A 22,294-nucleotide genomic window follows, 5' to 3' on the forward strand; every position below is an offset into this window, starting at 1 on the left:
GTGGCACGAGCACAGGACACGGGTGACACCAGGACATGCGAGCGGAGCCGGGTCTGGCAGGACCTGGGGGGGGACACGCGGGTTGGGGGGGACAGACCCACCCCGGGCGTCCCCCAAGGATGGGGGGGGACCCCAGACCCTGCAGGAGTGGGGAGGGGTTTGGGAGTAGCGGGGTGCAGGGATCTGGGGGCATCCAAGGGATGGGGACACCCAAGGAATGGGGGGAACTGGGACTGGGGGGGATGTAGGGTTGGGGGGGGGGCGATGGAGGGGGATCCCCGGGGTCCCTGAGGCAGGGGGGCGGGGGTGTGTGAGGAGTGGGCTGGCATGGGGGTCCCGTACCTGGGGGGGCATTAACTGGCCGCCGTCTCCTGGCGCAGGGGGAAGAGCTTGGCCGCCTCCTCGGCCTCGCAGGCGCAGGACAGGTCACTCCTGGGGGGGCAGGGGGTGTCAGCGGGGCCCCCCCCCTCCCCGAGACCCCCCCAGCCCCGGCCCCCCCTCACCTGTTGTCGTTGATGTCTGTCACGTTCCCTGCAAGGAAGAGCAGCAGCTCCAGCGGCGGGGTTTGGGGACACCCCCACCCCCCCCGTGGCACCACCCCAAAACTGGGGACACCCCGCGTCCCCCGGGCCCCCCCTCACCGTTATCCACGTTGAGCTGCTGGTAGGAGTCCGGGGGGCTGCTGGACAGCGTGGGGGGGCCGCTGGCAAAGCTGGGGGGGGCATGGGGAAGGGGGGGACACAGCGACAGGGGGACAGAGGCCTTGAGACCCCCCTGGGCACTGCTGGCACCGGGGGGGGCACCCCGTGCCCTGCCCCCGCTCCAGCCCCTCGGAAACCCGAGCCTGCCCCGCCCTTCCCGAGGGATCCCCCCCAGCCCTCTGCACCCCCCGTACCCCACCCGCCCTCCCCCCCCAGGACCCCCCGCACTCCTCCTGCCCCCCCCGGGCCCTCCCACGCCCCCTGCACCCCCCTGTGCCACCTTCGCCCTCCCCCCAGGCAGCCCCCATGCCCCTGCACCCCCGTGTGCCCCCTCTGCCCTCCCGTCAAGCCCCCCCATTGCCCCCCGCCCCACTCACAGGCCGTGGGGGCCGGGCAGGGGGCCCGCCCCGGGGTATCCCTGGAACAGGCTGTTGGTGTAGCTCAGCCCGGTGGGCGATGGCACCTGCCCCGGCCGCACCGGCTTGGCTGGGGGGGCACGGCGGGGTCAGGGGCGCTGGCTGGCACCCGGCACCCCCGGGAGCACCCCCAGAGTCTGTGACACCCCCTGGGCCGGACCCTCGCCCCTTGCAGGGGGTGTCAGCCCCAGCACCCCCTATGAACCTCAAAGCGTGCCAGGACGGGTGCCCACCCGGCACCCCCCGTGTCCCCCCTGCACCCCCGTGTCCCTCCTGCACCCCCCGTGCCCCCCCTGCCCACCCCGCACCCCCCGTGTCCCCCCTGCACCCCCTGCACCCCAGTACCCAGTGCCGCTCCATCCTGTGCACCCCATGTGCCCACCCTGCACCCTGGGCACTCCCTTGCACCCCCCATGTGCCCGCACCCCCTGTACCCACCCTGCACCCCCCGTGCCCACCCTGCACCCCGCGTTCCGGTGCCCGCCGTGCCCCCCGTACCGATGTGGGCGCCGGGCCCCCGCCGCGCCCCCCGGGCCCGCACGGCCTCGCGGATCCGCTCCACCTCCTGCTGGTACCGGCGCTTGTCCAGCCGCGCCCCCTCCTTGGCCGCCCTCAGCGCCCCTTCCAGGGCCTGCACACGCCCAGCCGTAGCGCGCAGCCGCTTCTCCAGCTTCGGAAGCTCACAGCGCAGGTCTGCATTGTCACGGACCAGCTGTGCGACACGTCAGTACCGGCACCGGCACCGGGACCCCCGCCGGGACCCCCACGGGCACCTGCCGTGCCACCCGAACCTGCCCCGGCACCCGCACTCTGCACCGCCCGCCCCGGGGCTGCATTGCCAGGGACCCGTTGTGCGACACGTCAGTACCGGCACCGGGACCCCACCGGCACCGGGACCCACTCCCACCATCACCGGCATCCGCCCTGGCACCGGCACCGGCAGCCACCCGCGCACACCGGCACATCCACATCCATCCACAGCCGCCGGTACCGGCACCGGGCTCTGCACCCACCCGCACACACCAGCACCGGTACCGGCACACAGCAGCACCGGCCCGCACCGGCACACACACCGGTACCGGTACCGGCACACACCGGCACCGCACACACTGGCACCGGTACCGGCCCCGACATCCGAATACACCGGCGCACATCGGCACCGGCAGCGACACCAGCCCGCTCCGGTTCCGACAGTGCCACCGGCGGCACCAGGCACCCACCGGCACCACGCACCCAGCCCAGCCCCGCACCGGCGGGGGCAGCCCCGGGGCGCCCTGCAGCCCCCCCGCCCCCAGCAGTGCCTGGGTGGGGGTCCCAGTGCCCCCAGCGGTCCTTGGGTGGGGGTCCCAGCCCCCCAGCAGTGTCCCGGGGTGTCCCGGCCCCCCCAGCAGTGCCACATGCAGCAGCGGGGCGGTGCTTGGGGGGCAGTGCGGGGGGGCTGGGGGGGCGCAGGGAGTGAGGGAGGGGCTGCACAGCCGGGGGGGGCAGGCAGGAAGGTGCCGGTCAGAGCGGTGCCCCCCACCCTGCAAAACTGGGGGCTGCCAGGGGGGCAGAGGGGACGGGGGGGGGTCTATTGCCCACCCCCGGGGGGAGTGGGGGGATCCCCCCCCGTGTCCTGCCCGCGGGGGTGCCGGGGGGGGGCTCGGTACCTTGGACACCCAGAGATCCAGCTTGGGAGGAGGCAGCGGGGGGCAACAGAGCCGGCATCAGCGGGGGGGTCGCGGGTCAGCCTGGGGTGGGGGCCGGGTGGAGCGGGGGGGGGGCGCCCAGGGATGGGGGGGTGGGATGGAAAGGGGCGCTGGGGGTGATGCTGCAGGGGCCACCAGGAGAGCGAGGGGAGGCTGCAGAACCGGAGGGGCCCTGGGGTGGTTATGGGGCGGTTATGGGGTGGGAACCCCCCCCGTGCCCCCCTCGCGCACCTGTTTGTGAACCTTTGTAAGCTGCTCCAGGTTGTTCTCAAGAAAGGAAATCTTCTGCTTCTGGGAGTGGAGCCCCCCACTGTCCTCGGGTTCCAGCTCTGCGCTCTGGGGGCACCGGCACCCCCGTCAGAACCAGATCCCCCCTCCCCGGGAAACGCCCCCCACACGGGGATCACCCCCACACCCCGGATCAACCCCCCTCGCCCAGCACTGACGCCCCCCCCGGGCTGGCAGCCCTCGAACCGAGCTGCCCCCCCCGCGGCTGTCCTGAGAGCCCCCCCAGGCTGAGAAACCCCAAACCTGGGCCAGGCCCCTTCCTTGTGACAACCAAGCTGGGACCCCCCCCCCCAACCCCAAATCCGGGAATGCCCCAACCTGGTCTGGGAGCCCCCAGCCTGGGCTGAGATCCCCTCAGCCTTCAAAGGGCTCCTCCCAACCTGAACCGGGCCCCCCCAACCTACTCTTGGCTCCCCCCGAGACCACCCCCCATCCCTTCTCCCCCCAATGCCCCCTTCCCTTCCCTTCCCTTCCCTTCCCTTCCCTTCCCTTCCCTTCCCTTCCCTTCCCTTCCCTTCCCTTCCCTTCCCTTCCCTTCCCTTCCCTTCCCTTCCCTTCCCTTCCCTTCCCTTCCCTTCCCTTCCCTTCCCTTCCCTTCCCTTCCCTTCCCTTCCCTTCCCTATCTCTGACCCCACACTCTCCCCGTCCCCCACTTTCAGATTTCCCACTTGTCCCCTCTTTTCCCCCCCTTATCCCTCTTTTGTTCCTTCATTTCCCCCCTCGCCCGCTCCTTTTTCCGCCTTTTTCCCTTTTTCCCCGTTTTCCCCCTATTTCCCCCCCTTTTCCCCGTTTTCCCCGTTTTCCCCCCTTTTCCCCTTTTCCCCCCCTTTTCCCCGTTTTCCCCCCTTTTCCCCCCTTACTTTCTTGACTCGAGTCGTGACGTCTTGAACAAACAGCTTGCGCAGGTTGTGGAGGGTCTGGAGTTCACGGGCCTGGGGGGCGGGGGGTGAGGGGGGTGCACAGGGACCCCCAAACCCCCCCCAGGCTCCCCTGAGCCCCCCAGGACCCCCCACCTACCACGGTCTCCTCCAGCCCCTTGAGGTCCTGCTTGGACTGCTCGTGGCGCTCGTAGAGGAGCCTGGGGGAAGGGACCCCAAAGTTAGGGGGGCTCAGTCCGAGGGGGGCACCCCGGGGTTGGGGGGGGCAATACACGGAGGGGAGGGCACCCTGAACTTGGGAGGGTCACTTCGAGCTTGAGGGGGCAGCCCGAGGATGGGGAGGTCACTCCAAGGATGGAGGTGTCCTTCCGAGGTTAGGCGGTCACCCCAAGGTTGGGGAGCACCCCGAAGTTGGGGGGTCACTCGATGGTTGGGGGATGTCAGGGGGTCCTGGGGGGCTCTGGGGTCAGGTTTAGGGTGCCGAGGATGGGTCCTGGGGGCCCTGGGGTTTGGGGTCCCTGGTGTGTCAGCAGGGTCATGGGGGAGTGGGTTGGGGTCCTGCAGGGAGTCCCTGGTGGGTTCTGGGAGCTGGGGTGGGGGTCCCCAGGGGAGCCCTGGGGAGCCCTGGGGGTCGGGTTGGGGTCCCGAGGGGATCCCAGAGGCCCCTGGGGGTGGGGTTGGGGTCCTGGGGGTCTCACGTGAGCTCCTGCAGCCGCGCGGCCTTGGCCCGCTCCTCCGCCCGCAGCGCCTCGTGCTCCGCCCGCAGCCGCTCCAGCTCCAGCTCCAGCTTCTGGTTCTGGCTGTGCCGGACACACGGACACGGGTCAGGGATGGACAGATGGACAGATGGACACAGGATCAGGGGACAGACAGATGGGTGAGGGAAGGAGGGATGGACAGAAGGACAAGTGTCAGGGATCAGGGGGTCAGGGCTGGATGGAGGGAGAACAGGGGATGGATGGGTGGATGGACAGGGGGCATGGATGGACAGACATGGGGTCAGGGGATGGACAGACCGATGGACACGAGGTCAAGGGGGCTGAGGATGGATGGACAGCACTCAGGGGAAGGATGGGTGGAGGGATGGATGGATGGATGGATGGATGGATGGATGGAGGGATGGATGGATGGAGGGATGGATGGATGGAGGGATGGGGGATGGATGGATGGATGGATGGATGGATGGATGGATGGATGGATGGATGGGGGATGGATGGATGGATGGATGGGGGATGGATGGATGGATGGATGGATGGGGGATGGATGGATGGATGGATGGATGGATGGATGGATGGATGGATGGATGGGGGATGGATGGAGGGATGGAGGGATGGATGGATGGATGGGGGATGGATGGATGGATGGGGGATGGATGGAGGGATGGAGGGATGGATGGATGGATGGGGGATGGATGGAGGGATGGATGGATGGATGGATGGATGGATGGATGGATGGATGGATGGATGGATGGATGGAGGGATGGAGGGGTGGATGGAGGGGTGGAGGAAGGGATGGAGGGGTGGATGGATGGATGGATGGATGGATGGATGGATGGATGGGGGATGGATGGATGGATGGGGGATGGATGGATGGATGGATGGATGGATGGATGGATGGATGGGGGATGGATGGATGGATGGATGGAGGGATGGGGGATGGATGGATGGAGGGATGGAGGGAGGGATGGAGGGAGGGAATGATGGATGGATGGATGGATGGATGGAGGGATGGATGGATGGGGGATGGATGGAGGGATGGAGGGAGGGATGGAGGGAGGGAGGGATGGATGGATGGATGGATGGGGGATGGATGGATGGATGGATGGATGGATGGATGGATGGGGGATGGAGGGATGGGGGATGGATGGATGGAGGGATGGAGGGAGGGATGGAGGGAGGGAATGATGGATGGATGGATGGATGGAGGGATGGAGGGAGGGATGGATGGAGGGAGGGATGGAGGGAGGGATGGATGGAGGGATGGATGGAGGGATGGAGGGAGGGATGGAGGGAGGGATGGATGGAGGGATGGAGGGAGGGAGGGATGGATGGAGGGATCGAGGGAGGGATGGATGGATGGATGGATGGATGGATGGATGGAGGGAGGGATGGATGGATGGATGGATGGATGGAGGGATGGAGGGAGGGAGGGATGGATGGAGGGATCGAGGGAGGGATGGATGGATGGATGGATGGATGGATGGATGGAGGGAGGGATGGAGGGAGGGATGGATGGAGGGATGGATGGAGGGATGGATGGAGGGATGGAGGGAGGGATGGAGGGAGGGATGGAGGGATGGAGGGAGGGATGGATGGATGGATGGATGGATGGATGGAGGGATGGAGGGAGGGATGGAGGGAGGGATGGATGGAGGGATAGATGGAGGGATGGATGGAGGGATGGATGGAGGGATGGATGGAGGGATGGATGGATGGGGGATGGGGGATGGATGGAGAGATGGATGGAGGGATGGATGGATGGGGGATGGATGGAGGGATGGATGGATGGATGGATGGATGGATGGATGGATGGATGGATGGATGGAGACAGACCCACAAGGGGATTGTCCTTGCCTGCCCCCACTGTCCATCCCTCCAGGGATGAGCCAGGGAAGGGACAGGGCTGGGCAGGGCTGGGGGCAGCCTGGACGGGGCTGAGGTCAGCATCAGGGGCAGGGCCAGGTCATGGCTGGGTCAGGGGTCAGGGCCGGGCTCAGGGTCCGGCCGGGGTCACTCACTCCCGCAGCTCGTCAATGGTTTTCTGCCGCTCGTTGACCTCGTCCCGCAGCCGTGCCAGCTGCTTGTGCTGGGCCTCGCGCTGGCTCTCGAGCTGCAGCTCCAGCGCCGCCTGCACCCCACAAAGGGCCTCAGCTCGGGGCACCCCGGGCACCCCCGGGGACCCCAACCTTTCCTGGGGACCTCAGCACCTCACACCGCAGCACCTCCCCAGAACCCAGCATCTCCCAGGGACCCCACACCCCCAGGGACCCCACACCCCAACATCTCCTGGGACCCTCAGCACGCCCACGTCCCCAGCAAGTCCTGGGAGCTGACATCCCCAGGGACCCCACACCCCTACACCCAACACCTCCCAGAGACCCCAACGACCCAGCCTCCCCAGCACCCCCCAACACCCCCCAGACCCCCAGCATCACCCAGCACCCCCCAGCACCCCAGGGACCCTCACCCACCTCGAGCACACCTCACATACCCTAAGAACCCCCAGCTGCCACCCCCCGAATCCCCCACACTCTTCAGGGACCCTGAACCCCCCGGGGTTGCTGTGCCCCCCTGCACCCCTCACCTTGACCTCGTCCGTGTCCTGGCTCTCATCCTGCTCCCGCTGCTTCCGAGCTGCCCCCTGCGCGGCCTCTGTAGGGCCCAGCGACACAGGGACCCCTCAGCCCCCCGAGTCCCACTGAGGACTCCCCAGCGCCCCAATCCCCTCCATGACCCCCAGCCCCCCATACTCTGCCCAGCCTCCCCGTTTCCCCCCCAACCCCTGTGCCACCCCAGCCCCCTGAGCCCCCTGTGCCACCCCAGCCCCCTGAGCCCCCTGTGCCACCCCATACACCCCCAGCGCCCGAGCCCCCTGTGCCACCCCATTCTCCTGCCACACCCTTGAGCCCCCTGTGCCCCCGGCCCCCCCTTCTCCTCCCATGCCCCTGAGCCCCCCACCCTCCCGCGCCCCCCACCCTGCTCCTGCAGCCGCGCCAGACCCCGCTCCCCCCATGCCCCCGTGCTCCCCCCGTGCCCATCCCGTGCCCTCAGGCCCCCCGTGCTCTCGTCCTGCCCCCAGCCCCGACCCCCCGCGCCCCCACCCTGCGCCTGCAGCCGCGCCAGCTCCTCCCCGAGCGCGTCGTGCGCCTCCTCCAGGTGCCGCTTGCGCAGCTCCAGGCTCTGCGCGTACTCGGTCAGCGAGCGGATCTTCGCCTCGTGCTGCAGCGGCACCGGCACCGGCCTCAGCCTCCGCCCGGGGGGCACCGGCACCCCCCGGCACGCGCGGGCACCCCAGCTCCCGGAACCCCCCCGGCACCATCCCCCCAACACCCGCGGGGGCACCACCCTGGCAACCCCCAACCCCAGGACCACCCCCCCAGGTACCCCCTGATACCCCCAGGGGTACCGCGACCCCCGCGGGAACAGCCCCCCCAACACCCCCAGGGGCACCCCCGGCACGTCCAGAGCCATCGACCCCCCCACCACAGGGGAGTCAAACCCCCGGGTCACCAAAGCCAGGGTCACCGAACCCTTGGACCAATAAACTCTGGTGCCACCAAACCCAGGGCTAAGAAATCCAGGGTCATCAAAGCCCAAGGAAACCAAACCCTGGGGCCACCAAACTCGGGGGCCACAGAACCCCCAGGCCACCAAACCCTGGGGCCACCAAAGCTTTCACCTGGCAAACCTTGGAGCCGCCAAACCCCGGTGCCACCAAATCCGGGGTCACCAAATCCCAGGGCCACAAAACTCTGAGTCACCGAACCCTGGAGCCACTAAACCTTGTGCCACCAAAGCACAGGGTCCCCACGGCGGTGGCACTGCCCCCGCCCCGGCGCACCTGGGAGATGAGGAGCTGGCAGGAGGACAACTCGCGCCCCGTCACCTCCAGCTTGCGGTGGCACTCGACCTGCAGGTTCTCCAGCTGCCGGCAGCGCTTCACCACCGACTTCACCTCCGACTTGATCTTGCTGATGTAGAGCCGGGCAACCGCGAACTCCTCCTCGATGGCCCCGCTCACCTCCACGGGCTGGGCAGGACATGGCAACGCAGGGCAGCGGGCACAGGAATGGCACAGCGTGGGTATGGCACGGCACGGCGCGGCATGGCACAGGTGTGTGCCACACACAGGTGCAGCATGGCACGGGCACGGCATGGCACAGGTGTGTGCCACACACAGGTGCAGCATGGCACGGGCACGGCATGGACAGCACACGGGTCAGCGGGCGTGGCACGGCGCAGCATTGAAGGATGTAGGCACGGCACGGGCACCGTGTGGCACAGGCATGTGCCACACACGCGTGTGGCACGTGGGGACGGCATACACGGGGATGGCATGGCATGGGCACTGCGGAGGCGTGGTGGGGGCATTACGTGGGCGTGGCACGGGCACTTCACGCACCTGGGAATGCTGTGGGCAGTGCAGGGGCATGGCGTGGGCATGGCGTGGGCATGGCGTGGGCATGGCGTGGGCATGGCGTGGCACAGACAGGACAGCCTGGCACGGGGTGGATCTGACACTCACAGGGCGTATGGAATGGCATGGGCATCATGGGGCACAGAATGGGCATGGAATGGGCACGGAATGGGCACGGAATGGGCATGGAATGGGCACGGAATGGGCACGGAATGGACATGGAATGGGCATGGCGTGGCACAGGCAGAGCACACAGATGCGTGTGACATGGCACGGCTCTGGTATGGGCACAGCACGGCACAGGCACACACCGCACTCGGGGAGGGCACGGCAGGAGCACGTCCCACCGGGCACAGACCCCCCGTGCCCCCCGTGCCCCCCGTGCCCCTCACCAGTTTGATGTCGCCGCTGCCCACGAGGGCGCTGAGCTCGCTCAGGTCCCGCAGGAGCCCGTTGAGCACCTCGGCGGCGCGGCGCCGCTGCTGCCCCCCGAGCTCCCGTGCCCGCGACAGCTCCGACTCCAGCGACAGCGTGGTGGCCTGCGACACCCAGGGGGCTGCGCTGGCACCGGGGACAGCGGCACCCGGCACCCCCCGGGGACCCCTGGGCCACCAGGGAACAGCGGCACCCGGAACACCCCGCGGACCGAGGCGCAGCAGCACCTCCGCGACACCTCCCGGGCAGCCCCCCACACCTGAGAACCCCAACACCTCCCAGACACCCCTGGCACCCCCCGTGTCCCCGAACACCCAGCGCACCCCGCCCCGGCAGCCCGGCACCTCCAGCCCCCCTCCAGCACCCCCAGCACCCCTGACACCCCAACACCTTCTGCCCTGGGACCCCCAGCACCCCCCGCCCGAACCCCCGCTGCCCCGGCATCCACACCACAGCCGGCACTCCCAGCACCCCCTGGCATGCCACCAGCACCCCAGCGCCCCCCAGGACCCCCATCTCGGCACCCCCATCACCCCTCAGTAACCCTGGAACCACCACCGTGGCACCACCCCCAGCACCCCAAGATCCCACCCGCGGGGTGCCGCGGGAGCACCCAGTCTGGCTTCCAGGTTTAAGGGCGGGGTTCCCCAGTTTGGGTGCTGGTTTGAGGCGGGGGGGGAATCCCCTTCTGCTTGGAGGGGGTATCTCTTTCTTGGGGTGTGGCTTGATGGGAAGGGGACCCTCTTTGGGGTCTGGTTTGGGGTTTAAGGGGCTCCCAAGTCTGAGGCTCCTGTTTTGGGGTTTCCCTGGCTCAGAGCATCCCAGTTTGGGTTTTGAGTCCCAGTGTGGACCTGGGGGAGGGGGCTCTGGGAGTTGCTGTGTCAGAGGGTGGGGGTCCCAATGGGATCCATGTAGGTTTCCCAGTGGGGTTGAGGAGCCCATTTGGGGTTACCAGTGGAGTCTAGGAGGGATCTCAGCTGGGATCCCCAGCGGGTTCTCAGTAGGACCCCATTGCGGATCCTGGTCGGACACCCATGGGGGCTGCCAGTGTGGCCTTGTGGATCCTGCTGGGAGTCCCTGTTGGGTGCCCATGGGGTCTCTCAGTAGGTTTCCCACTGGATTCACAGCTGATGAGCCACTCTGGGGTTCCCAGTAGGGGGGTCTCATCAGGGATCCCTGTTGAGTCCCCTTGGACGCTCCCACTAGGACCCCACTGGGTTTCCTGTCAGGTTCCCAGCATGACTCCACTGGAATTCCCAGTGTGGGGTCTCAGCTGGGTTCCCAGCTGGGTTCCCAGTAGGATCCTGTTGGAAATCCCCATTGGGTGCCTGTGGGAATTCCCAGCAGGACCCCATTGTGAGTCACTGTGGGGCACCCGTAGAGGTTCCCAGCAGGACCCTGCTGGGCTTCACCGCAGTGTTTCCCTGTTGGGTTCCCAGTAGGACCCCACTGGGTTCCCAGTTGTGTTCCCAGTTGTGTTCCCTGTTGGGTTACCCCACTGGTTTCCCCATTGGGTTCCCAGTTGGGTTCCCAGTTGTGTTCCGTGTTGGTTTCCCAGTTGGGTTTCCCCATTGGGTTCCCCATTGGGTTCCCTGTTGGGTTACCCCACTGGTTTCCCCATTGGGTTCCCAGTTAGGTTCCCTGTTGGTGTTCCCTGTTGGTTTCCCAGTTGGGTTTCTCCGTTGGGTTCCCTGTTGGTGTTCCCTGTTGGTTTCCCAGTTGGGTTTCTCCGTTGGGTTCCCTGTTGGTGTTCCCTGTTGGTTTCCCAGTTGGGTTTCTCCGTTGGGTTCCCCATTGGGTTCCCAGTTGTGTTCCCTGTTGGGTTACCCCACTGGTTTCCCGATTGGGTTCCCTGTTGGGTTTTCCTGTTGGGTTTCCCCATTGGGTTCCCTGTTGGGTTCCCCATTGATTTCCCTGTTAGCTTCCCAGTTGGGTTCCCTGTTGTGTTCCCTGTTGGTTTCCCAGTTGAGTTTCTCCATTTGGTTCCCCTTCGATTTCCCCATTGGGTTTCCCTCTTGGTATTCCCTGTTGGGTTCCCCATTGGGTTCCCAGTTGGGTTCCCTGTTGGGTTCCCTGTTGGGTTTCCCCATTGGGTTCCCTGTTGGGTTTCCCCATTGGATTCCCTGTTGGGTTTCCCCATTGGGTTCCCAGTTGGGTTCCCTGTTGGTGTTCCCCGTTGGGTTCCCTGTTGGGTTCCCCATTGGGTTCCCTGTTGGGTTCCCCACTGGTTTCTCCATTGGGTTCCCAGCTGGGTTCCCTGTTGGTGTTCCCTGTTGGGTTCCCTGTTGGGTTCCCCACTGGTTTCTCCATTGGGTTCCCTGTTGGGTTCCCTGTTGGGTTCCCCACTGGTTTCTCCATTGGGTTCCCAGTTGGGTTCCCAGTTGGGTTCCCTGTTGGGTTACCCCACTGGTTTCCCCATTGGGTTCCCTGTTGGGTTCCCCATTGGGTTCCCTGTTGGGTTCCCTGTTGGGTTACCCCACTGGTTTCCCCATTGGGTTCCCTGTTGGTGCTCCCTGTTGGGTTCCCCATTGGATTCCCTGTTGGGTTTCCCCATTGGGTTTCCCTGTTGGGTTTCCCGGTTGGTGTCCCCACCAGGCTCCCAGCCCGACCCCGCTGAGTCCCCGTGGGCTGTCCTGGTGTCCCGGTGCGTTCCCCACCTCGGTGCGGGCCAGCTCGTCGGCGAGCCGGCGGTTGTGGCGCCCGGTGTCCTCGGCCTCCTGGGCCTTGCGGTCGTAGCTCCGCGCCAGCTCCTCCAGCGCCGCCAGCACCTCAGTGACCTCGGCCCGTGCCGCGCCGTGCTCGGCCCTCAGCGCCGCCAGCTCCCGGCGCGCCGCCTCCCCCCCGCCCCGCGCCGCCGCCAGCACCTGGGGGAGGCACAGGGGGCACAGGAGTCAGAGTAGGGGTCCAGAGGGGTCCAAGGGTCATGGTGGGCATCCCAGGGGTCCGAGTGGGGGTCCCAAGGGTCACAGTGGGCATCCCAGGGGTCCGAGTGGGGGTCCCAAGGGTCACGGTGGGCATCCCAGGGGTCAAAGTGGGAGTCCCAGGGGCCATGGTGGGCATCCCAGGGGTCAAAGTGGGAGTCCCAGGGGCCATGGTGGGCATCCCACAGGAGGACCCAGAAGTCGGGGTGGAGGCTCAGGTTGAGAGGTCCTGGGGGGTCCTAGGGACCGGTCCCAAAGTGGTTCTGGCAGAGCCAGCCAGAGGTCAGAACTGGGGGTCCCAGAAGGATCCTAGAGGGTCCCCAGGTGGGAGTCCCGGAGGAGATCTGGGGGGGTTCCAGTGAGGTCACATTGGGGTCCCAGGGGTCAGATTTTGGAGGGTCCCCCAGGCACTCAGGGTGAAGGGGTCCAGGGGGTCTGGGTTGGGGTCCCAGAGGGGTCCAAGTGGGTCCTGGAGGGTCTGGGTGGGGTCCAAGGGGGTCAGTCAGACAGAGGGGGTGTCACGGGGTGGGGGGCAGGGCCCTCACCTCCTCCTGGTCCAGCATCTGCTGCTTGAGCTTCTCCATGATCTGGCTTTGCTGGTTGATCTCATCATCCTGGGGGGCACAGGAGGGTCCACAGGGGTCACCCGAGGGGCTGCGGGGTGGGGGGGAAGGGGGGCTGGGGGTCCAGGGGGGAGCTGGGAGCTGCCAGGGCATCCCAGGAGTCCCAGGATGCTGAGGGTCCTGGGGGCTGCTGGGCAGACTGGGAGGTCCCCAAGTCTCGGGGAGCTCAGGGGGTCCCTGGCAGGTTCAGAGGGGTCTCGGGGATCCCCCCCTGGCCGGGGGTCCCCACCTTGTCATCCAGCTGCTTGTAGAGCTTGCGGATCTCCTCCTCGTACTTGTGGCGCTCCTCGTCCGAGATGTGGATGACGATGGAGGAGCTGTTGTCGTTCAGGGGGGGCTCCTCGGGGGCCCCCCCCTGGCCCTCCCCTGGCCCCTCGCCTGGCCCCGTCTCGGTCTCGGACTCGTTCAGCTGCTCTGTCTCGGGCACGGCCTCCCCTGTGGGGGGACATGGCCTCAGCGTCCCCATCCAGGGCTGGGGGGTCCCCCTGGATCTCAGGGTGTCCCCCAGACTTGGGGGTCCCCTCGCTGCTCCGCCAGTGGCTCAGCTCAGCCTCCCCTGGTGAAGGACTCGGCCTCGGGGTCTCCTCTGGGGCTGGGGGGGCTGTTGGGGTGTGATGGGGCCCCCTCCCCACAGTTGGGGTTCCCCTCTGGATCTCGGGGTGCCCCTCACGGCTCCGCCAGTGGCTCAGCCTGGCCTCCTAGGGGACACCCTCTGCCTCAGTGTCCCCAGCGGGGGCTGGAGGGGAAGGTGGGGTGGGATGGGGTCCCCCCCAGCTCTCGGGGTGCCCCTCACCGCTCCGCCAGCGGCTCAGCTCCGCCTCCAGCCGCGCCAGGGTTTCCCTCAGCGCTTTGTTCTTCTCCTTCTCCTTCTCAAACTTCTTCTTCCACTGCTCGGCCGTGAGCTCCAGGTTCACCGACGCCGTGTTCTTGATCGTCTTGGCCCTGGGGGGGCACCCCGAAACTGGGACCCCCTGCTCCCCATCACTGGGCCACCGCGGCCACTCCAGGGGCCACCTGCCCTCCACTCCCCTTCCAGGTCTGGGGACCCCAATGCAGCCCCCGTGGGGTGCAGGGGGGCACTTGGGGCGCACTGGGTGCCGTTGGGGTGTGGCTGGGACACAAGGGGTGCTCCCGGGGTGCAGCGGGTGATGGGTGAAGTTGGGGTCCAGCAGGAGCTGTTGGGGTGCGGCTGGGCTGGAACAGGTCCGTGGGGGCAGCTGGGGAGCAGTGGGGGTGTCACGGCTACGTGGGGGGCACTGGAGGTGCAGTGGGAGCTCCTGGAATGGGGTTGGAGGTGATGGGTCCATGGGGGCACATGGGACACAACCGGTGCGGGGGGGGGTTTCAGTTGGGTCCCCCCAACCCCCACCCCTGCCCGAACATGAGAGGGGACTCAGAGGGGGTGCGGGGAGGTTCGGGACCCCCCCAGCCCCCACCTCTGCCCGAACATGAGCGTGGATTTGGTCTCGGCGTCGTTGTAGCTGGACGGGGAGCAGCAGATGAACATGGTGGTGCGGCAGTTGCCGCCCAGCGAGTCCTGCAGGATCCGCGTCATTTTGCTGTCGCGATAGGGCACGTACGCCTTCTGCGGGGGGAGGGGGCGGCGTCAGTGGGGGGACCCCCGCAGGACCCCCGGGGGCAGCACATGGAGGGGGCGGGGGGCTCAGCGGGGCAGCCCCCACCCCGGGGGACACACGGGAGGGGACAGCGGGCTCGGGGTGGGGACGCGCCGGGGTCAGGGGGTGTCCCCCTCACAGGACCCCGGGGCGAGACACGGGGTGGGCAGGGGGGCTCAATAGGGGGGGTGACACGGCGGGGGTGCTCAGGGAGTGTCCCCCACCCCAGGACCCCCGGCGGGGACACTGAGGGGGCGCACTGGGGGGGAGGGGGCTCAGCAGGAGTGTCCCTGCCCCTGGACCCTGGGGGGGGGGGCATGGGGGACACATGGCGGGGATACACGAGCGGGGGACACCGGGGGGGACTCCGGGCACCGCGGGGGTCTCACCGTGCCCTCGGCCAGGGCCGAGATGACGTTGCCCAGCGCCGACAGGGACTTGTTGATGTTTTTGGCCTCGTCCAACACGGCTCCCTCAGCCCCCGTCTTGCTCACCTGGGGGGGGCGGCAGCTCAGGGACCCCCCGTGTGCTCCCCTACCCCAGGGGCCCCTCCCTGGGGTGGCCCCAAACCCCAACCCAAGGGTGCCATCAGCCAGGAGACCCCCAGTGCACACACTCTCCGCCCAGAGACCCCCACCCCAGCCCGACGATCCTGAAACCTGATGGTCCCCAAACCCCCATGGCCCCAAAAAACCCATGGACCCCCCAAGACCCCCGCCCTCCCAGTGTCCCACAAAACGCTACTGCCCCCCCAAAACCCCACAGACTGCCCCAGGCCCCCCCTCCCAATGCTCCCCAAAACCTCATGAACACCCCCAGGTCCCACCCTTCCAAGGGGGGCACCCTCCCCCAGTGCCCTCCCAGTGCCCTCCCAGTGCCCCGTACCCCAGCCCATCTCCCCCGCCCCCCCGGACCCCCGGCTCTGGAGTCCCACAGCTCCGGGGTCCCCCCACCTTTGGGCTCCCCCCACCTTTGAGGTCCCCCCACCTTTGGGGTCCCCCCACCTTCTCACTGCCCGCCAGGTCCACCAGGTAGAGTTTCCCGCTGAGCTTCTGCTCCGTCTCCACGTTCTCCTGCTTGATGTGGATGAGGAAGATGCTGTGGCTGCGGGAGCTGTGCTCGTTCATGTCTGCAGGCAGGGGCACACGTTGGGGGCACCCCCAGGACGGGCAGCACCCCCGCAGTGCCCCCGCTGCACCCCAAAACGCTCACAGACCCCCACAGTGCCCCCCAAAGCCCCCCAGTGCTGCTCAAGGACCCGTTCATTCCCCGGGACCCCGACTCACCCCGTGGACCCCTGAAAGCCCCAGGGACCCCCATAACTCCTACAGGGTCCCCCGTGGCTCCCCACAACGCCTCCGGCACCCCAGGGACCCCCAGCAGCCTGTGCCCAACCCCCATCACCCCCCAGCCCCCCGTGCCCCCCGTGTCTCCCCGTGCCCCCTGTGCCCCCCGTGTCCCCCCGTGTCCCCCCGTGTCTCCCCGTGTCCTCCCGTGTCCCCCCGTGTCCCCCCGTGTCTCCCCGTGTCCTCCCGTGTCCCCCCGTGTCCCCCCGTGTCCCCCCGTGTCCCCCCGTGTCCTCCCGTGTCCCCCCGTGCCCCTCACAGGTGACAGCCGTGTACCGGTGGGATCTCCCAGCTCCCACCCCGTGTCCCCCCGTGCCCCCCCGTGCCCCCCGTGTCCCCCCGTGCCCCCCGTGCCCCCCATGTCCCCCCGTGTCCCCCCATGTCCCCCCGTGTCCCCCCGTGTCCCCCCGTGTCCCCCGGTGTCCCCCGGTGTCGCTCACTGGTGACCGCCACGTGTCGGTTGGATTTCCCCTCGTCGATGACATCCAGGATCTCCTCGGGGCTGGACACGAAGCGCTCGGTGCAGCCCTGGCGGGGGATGGGCACGGGGGGCTCAGGGGGTTCCGACCCCATCCCCCACCCGGGAGTGCCCCCCCCGGACCCTCCCCTGCCCCTACCTTGACGTAGGGGACGCGGTTCTTGTCCTCGTGCACGGACAGGTTCGTCTTGGTCACTGGGGGGGGTTGGGCGGGAGGGGGGGGTTGCGGCCTCCGAGAGTGCCCCAGGAGCTGCCAGCGCCTCCCAGTGCTTCCCAGTACACATCCAGAGCTTCCCAGTACACATCCAGAGCTTCCCAGTACGCATCCAGTGCTTCCCAGTACACATCCAGTGCCTCCCAGTGCTTCCCAGTGCACATCCAGTGCTTCCCAGTACACATCCAGTGCCTCCCAGTGCTTCCCAGTACACATCCAGTGCTTCCCAGTACACATCCAGTGCCTCCCAGTGCTTCCCAGTACACATCCAGTGCTTCCCAGTACATATCCAGTGCCTCCCAGTGCTTCCCAGTACACATCCAGTGCTTCCCAGTCCCCATCCAGTGCCCCCCAGTGCTTCCCAGTACACATCCAGTGCTTCCCAGTACACATCCAGTGCCCCCCAGTGCTTCCCAGTACACATCCAGTGCTTCCCAGTACACATCCAGTGCCTCCCAGTGCTTCCCAGTACACATCCAGTGCTTCCCAGCGCTCCCCAGTACACATCCAGTGCCTCCCAGTGCTTCCCAATCCCCATCCAGTGCTTCCCAGCACACATCCAGTGCTTCCCAGTACATATCCAGTGCTTCCCAGTACACATCCAGTGCCTCCCAGTGCTTCCCAGTACACATCCAATGCTTCCCAGTGCTTCTCGGTACACATCCAGTGCTTCCCAGTAAACATCCAGTGCCTCCCAGTGCTTCCCAGTACACATCCAGTGCTTCCCAGCGCTCCCCAGTACACATCCAGTGCCTCCCAGTGTTTCCCAGTCCCCATTCAGTGCTTCCCAGTAATCATCCAGTGCCTCCCAGTGCCCCATTGTACCCCCACCACTGACTCCCAGTGCTTCCCAGTAACCATCTAATTCCTCACAGATCTCCCCCGTCCCCTTCCATTGATTTCCAGTTCTTCCCAGTAATCATCTGGTAGCTCCCAGGACCCACCCACTACTTCTCAGTTTGCCCCCAAGAGCTCCCCACTGACTCCCAGCACTTCCCAGTGCCTCCATCCCAGTCCCCACCAGTCTCTCCCAGTGCCCCCGTCCCAGTCCCCACCAGTCTCTCCCAGTGCCTCCGTCCCAGTCCCCACCAGTCTCTCCCAGTGCCTCCCCACTCACTGTCCAGCAGGTCCCGGATCTTGTCCAGGTAGATTTCAAAGTAAGACACCTGGGGGGAGGGGATCGGGGTGTCAGCCCAGGGCCGGCCTGGCCTCCCAGTGCTCCCCCCAGGGCTCCCCCCAGTGCTCCCAGTGCCCACCTTGATGTGGAACTCGAGGTTCTCGTCCATGGAGTAGATGTGGTTGAAGATGTCGCGGGCGATGCGGGGGATGATGCCCATCTGCTGGGGGTCATGCAGCTTCCCCTGGGGGGGCGGGGGGCAGTGAGCACCCAGCCGGTGCCAGGGCACCCCCAGTGCCCCCCCCCAGCCCCCTCGGAGCCCCCCAGTGCCCCCTCACCTCCATGGTGTGGGTCTTGCCCGATGACGTCTGCCCATAGGCGAAGATGGTCCCGTTGTACCCGGCCAGCACATCTGGGGGGCGAAGGTGGGTGTGGGCCCCCCGGGACCCCCAAACACCCCTCAGGGCCCCCCCGGGACCCCCAAACACCCCTCAGAGCCCCCCGGGGACCCCCAAACACCCCTCAGGGCCCCCCCGGGACCCCCAAACACCCCTCAGAGCCCCCCGGGACCCCCAAACACCCCTCAGGACCCCCCCCGGGACCCCAAAACACCCCTCAGGACCCCCCCGGCACCCCCCAAACCCCAAGCGACTCCTCTGGAAACCCCAAGTGTCCCCGACCCTCTCAGGGACCTGAGGTCACCTCTGAGCCCCTCCGGGATGCCCAAAGCCCCCAGGACACCCCGAAGGACCTCACAGACACCCCGAGAACCCTGGGGACTGCAGTGACCCTCAAAGGACACCCCAGAGCCCCCGTGGCTTCCACTGACCCCCCCCTCAAAGTCCTGCAGAGCCCCCAAAGCCTTTTGGACACCCCAAGGCCCCCCTGCCCGGCGTGCCCGGGTGTGCCCAGCTGTCCCCGCGGGTCCCCAGCCCCTCACCCTTGACGATCTGCATGGCACAGGCGTGGTACACCTGCTCCTGCGTGGTGTTCGGGGGGAACACGCGGTCGAAGACGTAGGGTTTGCCCTGGGGGGACACAACGGGAGCCACACGGGGGTCGTTGGCCAGAGACCCCCCCCCCCCCCCACGAGGTGCTGTGGGGGGGCTGTGGCAGTCTCAGGGCTCCGCTGGCAGGGTCCACTCAGGTGCAGTGAGTCCCAGGAGGGGAGGTGGGTGGTTTTAGGGCCTCTGGCAATCTGTCCCCTTATACCCACCCTGAACCCCACTTACAGCCCCCATTCGTGTACCCAGCCCCCACACGCCCCAGGGTCCCCAATACCCACACAGACCCCGCTCCCCACAACCTCTCACAGACCCCCAGACCTCTCCAGACTTCCCCATAACTCCCCACAGACCCCCCGAGTCCCCCACAGCCCCACGAACCCCCAAGGACCCCTCAGCCTCCTCAGAGACTCCCCCATAGACCCCCACAGACCCCTCAGCTTCCATATAGGCAACCATAGGCCCCCCAGCCCTCCATAGACCCCCATAGGCCCCCACAGGCCCCTTAGCCACCCTACAGGCCCCCAGAGACCCCTCCAGCCTCCCACAGACCCCCACAGGCCCCTTAGCTGCCCTACAGACCCCCACAGACCCCCCATAAAACCTGTGGGTTTATAAGACCCCTCAGCTCCCTGTAGGCCTCCATAGACCCTCATACACCCCATAGACCTCCCAGCCCCCGTGTGGACCCCACAGACCCCACAAAGCCCCTCCCGAGACCTCATCCATCCCCACAGAGTCCTCATCCCCCTACAGACCCCCCGCAGACCCCCCCTAGATCCCCAAGGATCCCCACCCCCCCCAGGTCCCCCATAGAGCCCTCAGCCCCCCATAGACGATACAGACCCCCAGAGACCCCCAGAGCCTCCCCCAGCCCCTCCGTACCCCCCCCCCCCCCACCCCACGCCGGGAGCTGTCCAGGCCCTGGTGCTGAGGCGGGGACACACGGACACAGGGACACACGGACACAGGGACACACGGACATGGGGTCACACGGACGCAGGGACGCGGGGACAGCCGGCGACATCAGCCCGCGCCCCCGCTCTCCCCGGGCCCCCCCCCCACCCCCGGCGCCCCGCAGCCGCCGCAGCACCGCGGCCCCGCCCGCCGCCGGTCACGCAACCCCTCCGCACCCCCCCCGCACCCCCATCCCACACAGCCCCCGCATCCCCCCCACCCCAAACCCGCGCCCCAAACCCGCAACGCCACCCCTGCATCTGCCCCCGCAGCCGCCCCCCGCATTGCGCCGGCACAGCCGCACCGCGGCACCCCCGTCCGCGGACCCCCCCGCACCCACTGAGCACCCACGGACCCACGGACACCCCCCCGCACCCACTGAGCCCCCCGCACACACTGAGGCCCTCCGCACCCACTGAGCCCCCCCGCACCCAGGGACCCCCGCACCCACGGACCCCGCCGCACCCACGGACACCCCCCTGCACCCACGGACACCCCCCGCACCCACTGAGCCCCCCCGCACCCACTGAGTCCCCCCGCACCCACTGAACCACCCCCGCATCCAGGGGCCCCCCCGTACCCACGGACACCTCCCCCCCATCCGCGGTCTCCCCCCATCCACGGACCCCCCCGCACCCACACCCCGCTGTCCCCCCGGGACCGTCTCTTCCCCCCCCCCGGGCAAGGGGGGGGCGTTATGGAGGGGCGGGGGGTGGCGATATTTTGGGGGCCTGAGGCGTCCCCCGGATGAGCCCCCTAACAAAGGGCAGGGCCGCAGCGGGAGGGGGAGGGGGGGATCTGCGGCAACCCCCCCCCCCTCCGCCGCTGCTTGGGGGCCCGGCCGTGCTCCCCCCGGGGGTCAGGGCGGTTCCGCTCATTGTAAACACACCCCCCCCCCCCGGCACTGGGGGAACTGGGAGTGCCGGGAACCTTGGAAATGGGGGGGGGGGGAGGGTAAGGGGGGGCATGGAAGAGCCCCGGGGGGCAGTGGCCACACCCAGGACCACCTCCCCCCCCCCCGCCCCAAACAGGTTCTGCCCCCCAAGTGACAGTGCCCCCGCTCCGGACAGCTACCCCCTAAACTGGGGATACCGCCCCCCCCGCCCCCCGCATCCTGGGGGTCCCCGCGGCCCCCGCACTGACTCACCCCTACCACGACGCTGTCGTCCCCCTGGAACACGGGCAGGAACTTGTCCCCCCGCAGGATCTCGGCCTGGTTGAGGGGCCGGAACCGGCACAGGACCTTGATGCTGCACTCGGAGCTGGGCTCGGCCATGGCGGGGGTCGGGGGGCGTCGAGAGGGGCGGCCAAGGGGGCGGCTGGTGCTCGGGGGCGGCGGGTGTCACCCGGGGTGCTGCTCACAGCCTAAGGGTCAGGTGGCAGCCGGGGTGCGGGATGGTACCCAGCGGTGCCGAGCGGTGCCCGAGGGCGCAGGATGCGGCTCAGGGATGCGGGATGCTGCCCGGGGTGCCGGGTGGTACCCAGGGATGCGGGATGGTGCTCAGAGATGCCGGGTGGTACCCAAGGACTCTCAGGATGCTGCCCGGGCTGCAGGATGATGCTCAGTAGCGCAGGGTGGTACGCAGGGATGCAGGGTGGTACCCAGGGATGCAGGATGCTGCCCGCGCTGCGGGATGCAGGATGCTGCTCAGGGATGCGGGTTGCGGGCTGCAGGATGCGGGAGGCGGCGCCGGGCGGGGCTGACGCTCCGCAGCTGCCGCTGTCGCCGCTCCTGTGACCGCTGCTGTCGCCACTGCAGCCCCGGGACCGGGAGGTGGGGGGGCCGCCCCCCCGCGCCCCCTCCCCCGCCTTAAGGTGGAGCCGCCCGAGGCTCTTAAGGTGGACGGGACTGGAGGGGGGGGCACTCAGCCCTGGGAATGGACCCCCCAAATTGCTGATTCACGGCGCAGGGAGCAGGGCAGGGTGCGGGACCGGTCCCTGCACCGGCCGGGGAGGGGGTCGGCGCAGGGCCAGCCTCCCCCCGGCCTCCCTGCTCAGATTCCACCCCCCCCCGCCACGGGAAGGCAGCGCTCCTGACTCATCCCCCCACCCCCGGCACAGTGAGGACTCTGCCCGGCCCGGAGGTCCCCCCGCCCCTCCGTGAGACCCCCCCAAACATGCCGGGGGGGACGGTCCGGAGCTGACCTCGGGATTCCTCCGCTGGTGGAAAATGCAGCCCCACCATGGGACGCAGCCCAGGACACCCCTCCGTGGGTGCCCACCCCTCTGTGTGCCCCCTGTGTGCCCCCCGGCCTGGGCGTGCTCCGTGTGCCCCCTCCCGTGAGTCCGCCCCGGGTGTCCCCCCGTGTCCCCACCGTGTTCCCCCATCCCCGTGTGCCCCTCATGTGCCCTCCCGGGTGTCCCCCGGCCGTGCCCCCACTGTGTGCCCCCCTGCTTCCCCCTGTGCCTCCCCCGTGTGTCCCCCCGTGTCTCCCCGCGTCCCCATGTGTCTCCCCATGTGGCCCCACTCCTGAAC

The 22,294-nt window shown here is 68.1% G+C and overlaps 1 protein-coding gene across 1 annotated transcript; it reads right to left on the reverse strand.

The window, feature by feature from the left end:
• Nucleotides 1–353: 353 nt before the first annotated feature.
• Nucleotides 354–21,094, reverse strand: KIF5A (kinesin family member 5A; the record flags this gene model as incomplete). Its single annotated transcript, XM_082299041.1, has 29 exons — nt 354–432; nt 504–531; nt 642–712; nt 1,079–1,187; nt 1,616–1,829; nt 2,767–2,787; nt 3,037–3,141; nt 3,954–4,025; nt 4,111–4,171; nt 4,670–4,771; nt 6,709–6,818; nt 7,275–7,342; nt 7,792–7,909; nt 8,532–8,720; nt 9,500–9,646; nt 12,200–12,406; nt 13,009–13,077; nt 13,316–13,521; nt 13,880–14,028; nt 14,523–14,671; nt 15,092–15,196; nt 15,707–15,831; nt 16,489–16,576; nt 16,666–16,721; nt 17,858–17,906; nt 17,997–18,101; nt 18,196–18,269; nt 18,798–18,885; nt 20,966–21,094. The coding sequence occupies 29 exons, from the start codon at nt 21,092–21,094 to the stop codon at nt 354–356; spliced, it is 3,093 nt and encodes a 1,030-aa protein (XP_082155167.1).
• Between the last annotated feature and the right edge of the window lie 1,200 nt (nt 21,095–22,294).

Source organism: Coloeus monedula (assembly GCF_965178545.1).
Source record: "Coloeus monedula genome assembly, chromosome: 30".
Lineage (NCBI taxonomy): Eukaryota > Metazoa > Chordata > Aves > Passeriformes > Corvidae > Coloeus > Coloeus monedula.